The 15,059-nt window shown below is 42.7% G+C and overlaps 1 protein-coding gene across 5 annotated transcripts in view; it reads left to right on the forward strand.

Annotated features, from left to right (window-relative positions):
• Positions 1–15,059, forward strand: part of ASAP1 (ArfGAP with SH3 domain, ankyrin repeat and PH domain 1) — a 161,300-nt gene that overhangs the window by 17,530 nt on the left and 128,711 nt on the right. For 4 of the 5 annotated variants that reach the window (XM_080379588.1, XM_080379585.1, XM_080379589.1 and 1 more), the window contains exons 2-3: positions 1,469–1,555; positions 12,119–12,248. In XM_080379588.1, coding sequence (XP_080235714.1) covers positions 1,497–1,555; positions 12,119–12,248 — 189 coding nt within the window. In that variant the 5' untranslated portion in view covers positions 1,469–1,496. Of the gene's footprint in view, positions 1–1,468; positions 1,556–1,598; positions 11,565–12,118; positions 12,249–15,059 lie in introns of those variants that run through there. The other variant, XM_080379587.1, reaches the window with a different exon arrangement.

Consider the following 15,059-nt stretch of genomic DNA (forward strand, 5'->3'; position numbering starts at 1 on the left):
CAGCCTGTATGTACAAATCTGAAATCTGCTGGTTTGAGAGATGTGTAGCTCTCCTAATGGCAAAAGAACTCCTGACCTCACTGGAAAGTATCCCAGGGGCTCAGAAACAGAAGGGGAAAGAGATACAGTAACATCCCTTCCAAAAACTTTTATGTCACAATTTTTAATGAAATCCCGAGTGTCTTGGAGACTGGGATTATTCTATGTTATTTTTAATGTTAAAGGTTGGCAACCCTCCAGACCCACATGACATACTTGGAAACATAAAACAAACAGGACAAACCCCATAAACAAACTACAGAGTCTCTGGGGAAATAGGTCAACAGAAGCAACAAGACTTCTCTTAGAGAGAAGGTTAAAAAAACCCCAGCTCACAGAGGAAGAGATATGCTTTTCTTCATGGAATCAGATGGCGTGCTCAAATGGAAATGAGAAGACTAGCTAAGCAAAGATGTGATCTGGAGGTGGCCACCCTCCCTCTCCCCTTCTGCCTTGGCCCCTCTGTTTGATCCCGATCTCATCCTTATGAGTCCTTGTCAGGTCCTTGTCAGACCTCCCATTCTGCCAGCCCTGGTCCACATATCTCTCTCTGTCGTGTAGCTTGTCCCAGCTTCCTTGTTTTACCACCTCATCTTAAAAGGCAATGGCTTCTGGGTAGTCTTCTCTTTCCCAGCACCCTTTTTCTCCCCAAGATATCCTTTAATCTCACCCCAAGCCCTGATCAGTCTTTTCCCACCTTGTCCTTTTGGACCCACCACAGAGATCAGCCCAGCAGGCCCCAAAGCAAAAGGCATGTCCCAGTCCTACCCACCTCCTCCAGAGGCGGTGATAGCTTCCTTCCCCCACAGCAACATAAGTCTTAAACTGGAAATAGTATGCAATGTAATGGTGAAGTCTGATGAAAAACTCTGAAACCACTTGTCCATGTCCTGGTATGACCATTTCCCCACACCTCTCCTCCATGGAGGATTCCACCCCACCCAGCCACTTCTTGCTTCCAGTCTCTTTATCCTTCAAATTCTATCTCCATCTTCCAAAAAAGATCAGTCTGGTGCATACTCCTGATATGGACATTTTCAGCCTGAATGGCTAGACTGAAGTTATATCTGAAAACTAGGTCTTCTGAAGTGTTAGACAACTTGGACAGGTGATGTTACCAGCTCTGCAATCAGTGCTGCTGAGTGAGTAGTTGCCACATTGAGTTAAATGAAGAGTTTTCCCAGTCAGCTAAATGAAGCTCTTCTGTAGCAATTTTTAACAGGATGGTATTTTCAGGCTGTTTCTAATGGATCTGTTTACCACAATGATTTCATCCCAATATCAAATGCAGCAATCAAATAAGATATGATAAATTGCCATCACTGAACAATTAATAGACATAGTTTCAAACTGACTGTTGGAGTAAATGCTCTTGTCAGACGCATGGATTTGGTCAGTTTCACTTACTTCATCTTTTTTCCACATCTAGGTAGGTTTCTGGTTGTGACAGATGAGACATGAGATCTTCAGCTTCCAGGCTTTCAAGTTTTTCTTCAAGAGATTCACTATGGAATCGGTAAGAAAGAAGAAAGATATAAATATAAATAATTGGTTTAAAGAGTAAAAGCAGGTCAGAATCTATGGAAAAAAAACAACGCAAAACCTAAAAGAAATTTGTTTTATCAATTGCAGTATGTGCCAGTGGGTTTTTCCTTGGCCACTTTGGACACTACTACAGGGGGTGTTTTTCAGATAAGTTCTAACCTATTGATCCTTCCAAGGATCAAAAATTCCAAAAATCCTTAAAAAAGTATTGGCTGCCTGAGCAAGTACCAGGACAAACAGTAACATTTATTAAGTATTTTGCTTTTCTTTCATAGATTTTAAAGCTGGATGGGGGGCAGGGTATAAAAAGGACGCTTTTTGTAACTCCATTCAACTCATCTAGATCTGGTAACTGATGTTGTTTTAACTTTGAAAACAACAAATCTCTGAGATCAGCCTGAAAAATCTATGGCAAGATTTGTGCGGGGGCTTGAAAGAGGAGGGACTCTCTTCTTGTGATGTAAAGTGCTGAACAGCACACAGTTGTCTAAATATGCTTTTGTTTATTCAGTCTCTGGATGGTGAATGCTCTTGTTTTAAAGTTTTTACTGTGTTTCACTGAACCACTAAAAGCTACGTTTGGATTGCCTGACTTGAACCCCTACAGAACAACATTGATGGTTAAGGCTGAAATTTTCTTTGTACCTGGTACACTGGCTGGAGCTGTCCTGGCACAGGTCACTGCTCCCTGCGTGGCCATCGCAGCAGTGTGGGACTTTCATCTTTTCTTCTTCCCTGGGGGAAATGGTTGACCATATTGCACTCCAGCCCAGCCAAGAAGGGTGAATCACTTGTAGATTTCAGATCTTCTGAAAACTGAATAAACCTTCCTTTGGTGCATTTGCTTTCTCACATGGCTACACATATTTTTCTTTTTTAAGTCCATGATGCCTTAAATAAGCAAGAGTTCAGAAGTCAAACAATCATCTTTCGAAAAGTATGAAGCTATTAAGCTGCATATTCCTATTTGATTTTAAAACAGCACTTAAGTTTTTATGTCCTACTGCTCCTAAATTTTCTTGGAGAAATAAAATAAAACATAACCACCACCAAGTGAATAAATAGTGGTAAGATCACTGAAATTAATGAAACTTAATTTCCTACAGATTTGTGTCTTGACTGCAGCTCCTATGGAGGTGCAAACTATCAGTGAAACTCTTCCCATGATTGGGACACTTACAGGATCTTTCTCATACACTGCTTACCTTGATAAAGAACAAGATGAAGGTGAGCCTTTTCTATCCATAGGGCTAATAAACATCTTCTTCCTCTGGTTTTTTTATTTATTTATTTTCCCACAAAACTGCTAGGAACTGAAGATTTTTTACACTTTTCCTGCCCTCCTTTCAAATTTACTGAGACCCGCGACGCATTAAAAAAAAATCATTGGAGGCAGGACAGATGAGCGTATGATCACCCTCTGCTGTAGTCAACAGTAAGAGCCCATTAACCTAGGAAGCAACAAGATCAGTTTCAGTGGTTAAAAGCAGAAGCAAATGAGAAATCAGAGAGAGGGGATGTTGTGATGGACTTCTAGAACAAAATTCTGAACTTTACTTCATTTAGTACCATGTGAACACTGACTGAACAGAGACTAGGTCCATGCAGCAAGACCAGTTTCCAAAAACTTCCAGATGGTTGTCTGATGTCCTGGGCTTTAACAGAATCCCACAACTACAACATTCAAAAGTCTACTTTAACAAAACATTCAGACACTAATTTTAAATTTGAGTAACTTTTGCTTGGTGACAAGACTTTGAGCATTAAAGCAGATATCAAGTCTTACGTATTGTTAAACTTCTTGATCTGAATAAACAAACAAACAAGCAGACAAACAAAACCCCACCAAAACCCCAAAGACATCACTCCTGAATTGAAAATTTCCTATGCTGAATTCAAGCCTAGAGTGTGGCCAAGTGATGCATCCTTCAAAATAAAGGCTTGTATAAGGGAAATGCAGATGTGCCAGTAAATTCAGTGGTTGCAAGGGCCTTTTTTATGACATCCAACATCTGCAGATTTATTTCCAGCATTTCTCTAACAAGATGAAATTAAGAAATTAAGTATGTTCAGTCAACACTATGAGCCAGTTTCTGAGTTCAATTCAGTAAGCCCATACATGTGCACGTCTGCAAACTGTCATAGAAAAGCTTGTACGAAGCCACAAATTACTTCCATGTATCTGTTCAGCATGATGGGGTCTCAGTCCCTCTTCTTCCACTAAGTACTGCTTTAATGCTAATAAATTCATAACACAGAGGGGAAAAAACCCTCACAAAACCAGATCTCTCTGCTTCATGTTGTCATATAATGAACAACCAGTAGAAAGAAACCCTTTCATTTACCTGCCAATCCTTTTTATCTAACCAGTAAAATGATGATGAAATTGTTTAGCCTGAGAGCGCTTCTCATCCTTAAGCTATTTTTTGAAACTCTTACAATAAACTGTGTAATAAAAATAAATTAGTTCTGATATAGCACTACTCAGCTGGAAAATCCCACCATGCTTTCACCTAGAAAAATAAAGGTAATTGCCTGCATTCCACAGACAGAGAAACAATGCACACAGAGCTCAAATGCCATGTCACAGCCATGAGTGGTAGCTCAAGGACGTGATCCCAGGTCCACAAAGCCTTTATTTTATTCGTAAGCTGCTTCCAAGATTCATTTTGGCCTGAACCTCCAGTGTCACTGCAGGCAAGATGCATGCTGCCATCAGCATACATTCAGTAGCTTAGGTAGAACCAGAGACATGCCTGGATAATGACACAGCCTTATCATTTCCAGAGGGGAAGAGAAAATATTGAAATGTTTGCAGTGCGGGCTGAAGCTTTATTTCATTCTCTTTTTATTTTGGAGAGCCTGCTATACCAGCTGCCCTGCAACATGTTCATTTCTGCAGTATCACTCTCTGATTTTAGTCATTGCCATTTCTCATATTAAAAAAAAAAACAAAACCAACTTATTCAGATACTATGATTCCTGCTTTGGAAGGATTCTTTTTTCTCTTGTTTCAGAGTACTCCTTCATGATGTATTGGTTTTGTCTTGTGCTTTGCAATCCCACTGGCATGGCCTGCTCTGATGCTAATGTGTCCGCTGTGACCTTCACAGCAATCCTCCAAGGTTTGCAAGGACAGCTACAAACAGGTTTTCCCCATGCTGGTCCTCACCCTCAGTGACACGGCAATGGTGTGTACTGCTGGGAGAGCGGCTCCTGTGGGGTCGGCAGTCCTTGTGCCACTGTTCCCTTTGCAAGCAATGTGTGGGGTTACACTCACCAGAGGCTCCACTGACAGTTTTCTTATCCATCAGCATTCACAAGCATTTGATACCTTTGGACTGTCCAAAATATGGTCCTTATAAATGAATATACAGCTGTGGTTTTATGTTCTGTAGATGTTTTAAGGGCTGTATTTGAATCTGATCTCTCCCAACACGTGCAGTATTGCACCTTCTATGAAAGAAAGTACGGTTTTTTAAATGAGCATCTCTAACAAAAAACCTTCATGCAATAAAAATACCAATTTCAGCACACCTGTGACAAAAAAAGAGCATGCCTTTCCCATCCTGAGCCTGCTGCCTCTTGTTGCTAGTGAGCATGTTGCCATTTTTCTCTTTGGAGGATGCAGGGGTTGCAGGGGAACAGCCTGTTGCTTGTTGTAGTTACTTCGAGCCTGGAATGCCATTACGTGTTTGCCTGCATGACTCTTGATCTTGCATGACAAAACCAAAAAACAAAGGCAAAACTGAATCAGCAGATTAGTCAGCTTAATCTTGTGTAACTCAATGCTGCACTTCATTTTCAGTGCTGTTATTTTCAGTTGTCCTTTGAGATGGCTATTTGAGCTTTACCTATTTTTCAGTCAAACTTCTCACACAGGACATTCAAGTAAATAAGATGCAAAATATATAATTCAGTGGAATGTTTCTGATGTTTTGATTTAATCTTTTTCATTTGGTACATATAGTGTTAAAACCTCAAGACCTTAATGTTAGCAAAATGTCATTTATCATGAGAACACAATGGGTTCTTTTTTTGCTGTCATATTAATATTGAAAGAATGCAAAAAGAACCTTTTGTTTAAGCCACTATGCTAGTGCTAAAAGGCTTTTAAACTAATACTGTAGTTTCTAAGACAGTTGCTTATGTTTTCTTATCTAACTAAAAATACCAAGTGAAGACAAATGGTCAGAGATGCCAGTATTAAAACTGAAATCATCTGATACTTGTATTCGAAACAGTCACAGCAGTAAGACACGTTGTTGATGCAGCTAATGTGCTCCATAAGCCGTGTTGGTAGATACCCTTGCTTAAAAATACAGAATTGCAATCAGCATGTTTGCTGGATGTGGATTTTGGTTTGCTGGATCTGGATTTTTGTTTGCTGCATGTACAGTGATACCATTTAGATAAGAACATTTTTCTTTGACCAGAAAGTTACCTGACAATTCTGTGCTAATAACACAATCATTTCCAAGATTTGTTTGCAAATGTCAAATCCAACAGCCTTCTTTCTCCAGCAGAAACACTTTGAAGTTTACCATGTAAGTTCCCTTAAAGCAAATTAGCACCAGTCACTATGTGTGATGTAGGCTTAAACGTTTAAAATAGACTTTGCCTTTTCCTGTGAGTACATCATGCACTTACGTGATCTTAAAAGTGTAAACATGCTGCAGGTTAAAATATGTAGTTGTTACATTTTGTACAAGGCTCAGTCAGCCAACAGGATCATCCTCTGAGAGGGCACTGCTCCTGGAGGTGAAACTCCTCCTGACTAAACATTTCCCAGTGAAGTACAAAGTGATGATGTTACGTGCCCTTACATAAATGGGGTGGTTTTGTTTTTCAAAACAAAATCATGAGAGTTCCATTAACAGAAAAACTTTATTACGGAGTTTTAGCAGGAGATACTCCAAAACTGGAAGCCAAACTCACCCTGCTGAGATTCTTATTGATTTGAAGCTCCTTTTTTCCTCTAAGCCCAACATTCAACTCAAATGAGAATAATTGTTGTTCAGAAATATTTGTGGATATTCTAGCACTTATGGCCATAAATTTAAATAAGTATTTCCCATTAATTTTGTCAAAAGTAGCCTGAAAATGAAATTATAATAATGTAACAACAGCAATTTAGCATATAGATGTTTTCTCAGGGAATCTGAAACCAACTATATTGGGTATCAAATGACATGGTTGCCTTATGATGTAGTGTGATCCCATTAGGCATAGTTAGGATAGGAAGGAGGATGGGAAGCAATGCTGACTGCTGTGTTTAGCTGAAATGGATGAATATAACACCAAACCACAAAATTATTCAGAATAGCAGTATAGTAGAGCAGCATAGCCTAAGGATATTTTTCTGATGAGTTTTAGCATGTCACTAGTTCTGTTGCTATTTGCTGCTGAACTGGTGATACTCTCCATGTTTCCAAGATTCTAAGGGGCATAAAAAGAACAACTATATGGTTTACTAACAAAAGCATGTGTATTTCAATGATTTGATGTTTTAATTAAACACTAATGCCTGACCCATACCACTCCTATCAGCAGTAATAGTCAAGATGGGGACATTGAAAGTAAAGAAACGAGTGTAGGTGTAAACCCAGATTTGCAAAGTGGCATCATCTTGTTCATACTGAAGAGGAAAAAACAAACGAGTTTGACATGTAAGATCCTGGCATTACTCTGTCTGTGCTAATCAAGAGGAGTCATCTGCACAGTAGCCATGTGCACAGTGATTTCCTTCTTCAGCTAACAACTCACTTCACTGCCACACTGACAGGTTGCAAACGGCCCTGAAGGCAGCTTGTCTGAGCATGCTTGACAGCACATCTGGTGCACAGCCAGGGACCTGGGTCAAGCTTGTTTCCAAAAATCAAGCGGCAACCACACCTGAGTTTGTGTTTGTGCACTCGCTATCTGCGCAGCAGGCAAGCGTGGCCTCAGGGCTGATCCTGGGGCTGCTCTCTGCAAGGTAGTTTAATTGTATCGTGCCGGAGATCCACCGGCGGCTTCGGCACAGCTGAGGCGCTGATACCCTGAAGAGCTGACTTTGCATGACTAACTCTAGACAGCCAAAAATACAGCCCTGCTTTTGGTCAGCAGGGCCACAGCCTCCTGTCTGTCTCCTTATCTACAATAGAAAGATAATCTTGCTGTTCTCTACCTCACCGCTGCCTCGTTTAAACAGTTACTGCACCGAGGACATGAAGAGCTATGCAAGTGCAATGTAGCTTTTCACCTCTGGCACATACCTGTAATGTTTGAAAGTTCACAATGATGACAATAGTCATCATCACCTGATGAGTACTGCTCAGCTCTTGTGAATGAACTGATGATCTCAATCTAAATATGACTAGAGTACTATAAAATGAAAAATACCATACTTGCTATTCAGCTTATTGCCAAACACCTGCATTAGTAGTTTGTGCTGTTGTTGCTGTGTTCCTTAGCCTCTCCCTAAGCATGGTGACTATCACCAATATTGCAGAAATATTATCAGTTGGCTGTAATTAACTCTCCTGTTGGCAATCACAGTAAAAAAGGACAGGGAATCAAATGGATTTGTAGAGTGAATCACTGGGTGGGATGGCAAGGCAGCACAACTTCCTTGACTACAGTGTGTCATCAGTAAGGAGTGTGCTTTCCAGGGCTGATTGCACGATCCTCACCCACGCTAGCTTGTCCCAGGGTGGACATAGAGATGCATTTCACATCAGAATATCAAGAGGAGTGAGATAGGCATAACTTCTATTGGCAAGCCTTACATGAGAAAAAGGCTGCAGCACAGCCTCCCCCAGGATCTTGCACAGACTAAGACAGCGTTAGAGCAGACGCCGTGAAATATAACTTTCACACTCTGCTGATTATTCTCTGACATTTGTGAAGTGAAACAGTGATTTCAGATAGTGACAATTTATAAGGAGGTGCATCCTACTAATTTAGAAGTGAATCTCAGATACTGATCACAATTCAAAACAGGAAGCATGGTTAAATCTGAAATCCACGAAAAGCTATCTGAAACACTTATATAATTTGACTAAATGTAAGCACACTTTTACAGGCAAGTGGTATCATTTTTTTTATTAATATCAGATTAATTAACTAATCTTGCTTCCAGTGATTTAAGTGAAGATAATCCAAGCCTAAAGAGGTCATGCCCATAGGGCTATTTTCTCCACTAGCATTTGTATAGGGGAAGAGGAAATGCTGCTTCGAAGCAGCAAAACTGAGTACCATATCCTCTTTAATAAACAATTTCAGAACTGTCGAAAAACCAGACTAATAGGCAATTATGATTGGGAGCTATTGATCTTCCTATTTAATCTTTAGGTTTTGCACTGTTCTTTTTATTTCCCAGTATTCTATGTTTTATATATTCAGTATTTTAAAAAAAAAAAATTTTCTCCTGATGAGGAAACATAGAAGTGCAGCTACTGTTACTCTCTGCTGTGCCTTCATTTCTGTCATTCTTCACTGCTCCAGTTTCCCTGGCCTGCCCCCTCCCTTTCTTTGTTGAACATGCTCTTAAATTCTGCAGTTGAAATTTGCTCTAAATAATATTAAAGAAATTATGTTTCTAGCAACATGTCCAGCTTCTGTCTACACTCTTTGGGGTAGGATTTGTTTAGGATACCAGATGAGGTTATTTTACAATCCAAAGACTACTGTTCATGCTCAATAGCCTGAAGAACAATTCAACTTTAACAGTGAAAGAAGTCAATTAATTAAACCAGTCTACCCATCAGTGCAATGGATTTATCCTCACTTGAAATCTGCTGGAGAGCGATCGGGACTCCTCCTAATGTGAACACCATAGCTGACCTGCAGATGATAGGTCTGGCTTAGGAATGGCTGTGTGACAGCCTATGATTGATGTTCTGCAGGAAATTACAGGGGATGACCACAGAGACCCCATTTGGCCCTCAGGCAGTATCCCAGCTGCTCACCCATCCAGTTTCCATGCAGGCTAGGCACACTGAAACAGCTCTTTTTGATGCTGCCAACGGCTCTTGCCTAGCCTAAACCCCTACACAGTTCTTCACTCTCCTTTCCACACTGCTTTGGATGCTACCAGCCATTTTTATCTTCTTGATCTCGCCACCTCCTCCACTGCTTTTATGAGCACGATCCTCAATTGATTTCCTTCCCACCCCTCCAGTCGCTTCTTCAGTGTTTCAATTTTTTTCGCCCAAATCCATTTTTCAGTGCAACTCCCACGCAGTTCTTTTCTTGGCTTCCTCCTCCTCTTGCCTACTCTACCTTTCAGAGTCTCATGACGTTTAACAATCATCTGTATGAGCCCAGAGCCTTTGTGCCGGAAAGCGGGATCACGTGAAGCAGTAGCAGCAGCAATCACATGGCCATATGGAGGGCTTCTGCTAATGCAATGAAATCAAAGAAACATGTTCAGGCAGGACCATTTCTCAGGAGTATTGGTCATATTTTTGCTGGCAGAACTGCATGCAAATCATTTTTTATGGGTATACACAAATCAGGTATCTCCTTTTTATGCTTACTCAGGCATTGCAGCCTTTAGTTGGTATTTTCAAATTTATTTGAGCTGCGCAGGCATTTTATTAGAGTTATATGCTTGGGGTTAGACTCAATGATCTTTAAAGGTCCTTTCCAACCCAAACCCTTCTGTGATTCTGTGAAAACCATGTAAAAGCCAAAGTGGATTCTAATACAGTAGGTCCTTATATACAGAACATTAAAACCTTTGAATGGATATAGCCATATAATATTGCTCATTTTCAATTGTTCAGATTTGAGAATATTTACCATTCCTGAATTTCCTGGTTTCTATGGAAAGAATCCCAAATGCAAAGAGAAGGAAAACACATAGGATGACTAAATAAATCAGACTGAAACAGCAGATGACCATAATTACTTGAGTCTCCTGAGACCTAGCTGTCTTTAGAACAGCACATATGGGCACCAAAATCTAAACTAAAAAAAACAACAACAACCCCCAAAAAAAACTTATTAGTGCTGTCTGTCAATTCCCAGGGTTACATGATCCAATAACAGATCAAGGATATGTTAACTTAGTCAAAAATACTAGTTGTGAGGGGATGCTGGACTGTTAAACCACGTGGAGCATGCCAGGGATGCGAGGAAGGTGGCAGCCTGTGCTGCTGCTGCTCTGTGGTACGAGGGTGTCCGGCCGTCTGGGCAGTAACACAGCTGTTTGGGAGGGCTCAGGAGCAGCATCAGTAATAGCAGCTTCAAGGGTGTCAGTGAGACATAGCAGGACTTCTCTAAACATTACCTAAGTAGAAAGAGGGTAAAAATCTACCTAGTCAGATTGCTTCGAGTGATGACTTTACCAGCGGTGGCTGGAAGAAGCCGTCAGGCTTTACGCCACCGAGGGCTTGTGGCACACGGGCTCGAAGCAAAGGGGCCGCGGCTGGCTGAGGGGCTCGGAGAAGGAAAACAACCCGGCGCCGCAGGCTTGGCCCTGGGGTGTACCCGCCAGCGGCTGGCGCTGGGGAAGGGGCTGCGGCCGGGGAAGGGGCTGAGGCGCGGGCCGGGCCGCCGCTGCCACACGGCCGCCGGCGCGAGAAGCCCCGGTCTCCGGGCTGGGGACAGAGCTGGAGCCCCTCACCCCTTTTTTTTTTATAATAAAATTAAAAAAAAAAAAAAAGACAAGGAGAGGCACAGCCGCAGCCCCCCCTCTCGCGCCGCCCCCTCGCCCCCCCAGTACGCGCCCCCCGCGGGGCAGGAGCGGGGGGTTGGGGGGGCGGTGCGCGAGGCCGGGGGAGGGGGAAGGAGGAGCGGGCGGCCGCGCCTGCGCAGAGCACTTCCTCGTTGGCCCCACGTAACGGCTGCGGGCGGGCGCCGGGCAGCGCGTGTCAGTCACCGGGTGACTGTCAGCGGCGGCGGGAGCCCCTGCCAGCCCCGGTCAGCCGCCGCCTCCCCCGGCCCTTCCCCTCCTTCCCCCCGGCCGGGGGGCGCAGCCGGAGCCCGCACAAGTTAGTGTCCAACTTGGCGGCGGGTGGGAGCGGCGCTGGAGGCGAGGGGCGTGAGGGGGATCGGCGGCGGGGTGGGGAAAGGGGCTGAGCCCGGCGGGGTGGGGGCTGGCGGGCGCCGCTCCCCTCTCCTCCCGCCGCCCTCCCCTCAGCGCCTGCGGCAGGGCCGGGCTCCTCAGTGGCGGCCCCGTCCCCGCAGCCGTCGGGGGGCCGCAGGCAGCCGAGGGAGCGCTCCCCACCGGCGGGGCCGAGCGCGGGGCGAGGGGGCCGCGGCGGGGCCTCTCCCCCCTTCACCTCCTGCCCGGGAGGAGGAGGGGGCGGCCGGGGCAGAGGCTGGATGTAGAGGGCGAAGCCTCAGCCTGTCTGCGGCTCCGCTGCTTTGATGCTGGGGGTCTCTGCTGGCTGTTAACATCTTCCCTCTGCTTTTTTCCTCACCCCCACCCCTCCCCACCTTTTTATCCGTTCATCTTACCCCCACCCCCACCCCCGGCGAAACTTGGCTTTCTCTCCTCCGGATCCGTGTGCTGGGCTCCTTCTGGGCTTCACCGGCGGGGCAGGATCATGCCGGACCAGATCACCGTGTCGGAGTTCATCGCCGAGACCACAGAGGATTACAACTCCCCGACCACCTCCAGCTTCACCACCCGGCTGCAGAACTGCAGGAATACGGTCACACTGCTGGAAGAGGTAAATCACCCTCCACCTCCCCCCCCAATCCCCGCGGATTTTTTTTTTGTTCCTTTTTTTTTTTTTTTTTTTTTTTTTTTTTTTGTCTTTGAGAAAGAGCATCAGGGCCACCCGCTCCAATCCACGGCAGCTAGAGGCGTTGGTATGCATGTAATCTGGTCTTTTAATTGTGGGACTTTGCTCTTGTGTTGAGCTAGTTACAGAAAGCTTTCCTGCCCTGGCGTCTTAAAGATTAGGGCGTAAAGCAGTTGTCTGAACTTTAATATTAGTGTTGCACTTCTTGGTGGTTTTGGTGTTGGCAGTTGTTGCAGTAGAAAAAAGCGTTAATGTTGGGATTTTTAGAGGGAAGATGAAGGTTGGGTTTTGTTTGGGAGCATTAGCAGAGGTTTTCCCCAGCCACTCGTTAGATCAAGTCAGCACAGAACTCTGGCTGCAGAAACCTGCCAAAGGAGACTTCGCTTAACAAATGAGGTAAGGATGAAGGGATGAATGTGGAGTGAGGAAAATAATAAAACGGAATAGATGGTGGAAGGAGAGGAGCAAAATAGTGCAGCAGAGGCAGTTATACAGACTCGGCACCTCAACCTTGAAGCCTCAGTGTTGGGTTTGTTGTAATGCTTATTGTGTCATTTAAATGTTCATCCTGCTTTGCTGTTGAGAAACTGGAGTGTGAAAACATGTAAACTTCCAGAGCTGGTTTCTGTGGGGTATCAGTCCACTGCATCCCCTTTGAGGTTTCAGTGTGACTTCCTATGGACTGGGTCAGCAGTTACGAGGAAACAGCTTCCAACCGACCCTAAAACAAGACAGCATACAGGTCTTCTTTTGCCCTAGCATAATGATGTTGAAAGAAGACAGTTTTTTGCTGTTGTTTCATCGATTGCAGTTAGCTGTTGGTTTTGTTTATACACTTAGTTCATCAAGTATTTGTCAGTCCTTCAGGAGCTGGCTGGTATGTAGGAGATGGGTTTAATAGATTCTTTTTAGTTTTGCTGAATGTGTTGGCATGAGCAAAGCATTTGGTATGCAAGGGCAGAGTATTAATCATGGCATTCTCCTGATAGTTTTGGGTATGGAAAATATAATTCCATAGGGTTAAAATTATTTAATGTTGGCTTAGTAGAAAAAGAGTCTACATTCAAAATTTTAACAGCACTGTTGTTTACAATAATCAACTTGTTAATAGAGAGAATGTAAGATTGCATTTAAAATTATATGTTTTATTTTTAGTATGTAACCTAGATTAACTTCTGTAACTTTTATGTAACTGTACCTTTTTTTTTTCCTCATGTAAGCAAGCATGGCTGCTTATAGATTTGTCAGAAATCAACCTGTTTTGGTTTGTGTTTGACAGTATTGCTGCCCCCTGGTCTTAACAATGTGGAATAGGTACAGCCATTGATATACTTACTAGTGCAGTTGACAGCGTTCATAGAATTAAGTAAAAATATGTATTCTGTCATCACTGGTGACTTCTAGGGTAAAAATACAGTATAATGCTTTCATGATTTGGGAGATAAATCAGTACAGTCTGAGTGTGGTAATGCCTGTGCAAAGAAAATCAAAATATAGATGATAAATACACAGTGTTCTGTACTATTTGTGTGGATTGTGTATATTTTCAAAGCTTTTATGTTTGATTTGAAAGCAGTAAATCAGAAGAATAGAGAATAGTGGGTGCTTCTGGTGCTTGCGTTACTTTTTCTTGAATGTCTTCTGTTTGTATAACTATTTTATGTGCCCTATTTAAACTGTTCGCAGTTTAAAATGATTGTGGAGTTGTTTTGTATTTCTTTATTATCTGCAAATAGTAAAAAAAGCTTTATTTGATGGGGAAGAAAAAGATATAAATATGCTTTACTGTTACATACTGCAAAAGATCTGCAACTCTACCAATTATTTTTTTTTATTAATTTTCATGGAGAAATACAGATGGTCAGAGTGTGGCAGGACAAGTACTCTGTTAGTCTTGGCGTTTTTATTGTAGTTGTAGTTTGCATACGCGGTTCTGCTGCTGCTGCTTTAAAGAAAGGTTGGTTTCTGTGCATCTGCTTACCTAAGGCTGTGATTCATATGAAGCAGGAGATTGAAATTGAATGGTTGAAGTGGCTGTTATGTAGCTCTTATTACTGCTGCTATTGCCCATGCATCGTGGATGACTGAAGAGCTCTTCAAGCAGCTCCTGAACATCAGTTTTGAGCCCACTATATTAAGGCAAAGGGGTTGATCCCATCCTTGCAGCTGTTTGATTTTTAACTTAATGTTGCATGTGGGTTGGAGCCCTCAATGGGCTTTTGCAGGCATTGTCAGGCTCAGCACTGTTATGGTGCTGCAGCCTGAAGTATCTTAGGTCATTTTAAAGCTAACTTAATTCAACACAACCTGTACCTACCTCAGTGGCTATAAGCCAGTTTGTGGATAAACTTACTATTTTCTTTATTCTAAACAAGATTGAGAACTGGAACTATTTTCTGAACAGAAATGGTAGGTAAATTAAACAGATTTAATGAAAGTTAGATTTTCATAGCCTCTCAGTCTGGTGTAATTCCTGCCATAGCTAGATCAGTGGTTAGATCAGAACTACCTTTTCATAAAGAATGAAAGAAAAAAAAAAAAAAAGAAAGAAATAGGCTGTTCTGCATGTGGCTGTGTCTGTCTAGTTGCATGAAGGTATTGCAGAATTGTGAATTTACTGTTCCTTAATCACAATTAACAAGTTCTCTGAAATAATATAGTAGATGACGAACTCAGTTGCTGTTTTTTTCACTTGGTTGTCCTCCAGTAGAAGTGCAGTTAGTTAAAGCGGTTGGA

The sequence above is a fragment of the Falco punctatus genome, assembly GCF_963210335.1.
Source record: "Falco punctatus genome assembly, chromosome: 3".
NCBI lineage: Eukaryota > Metazoa > Chordata > Aves > Falconiformes > Falconidae > Falco > Falco punctatus.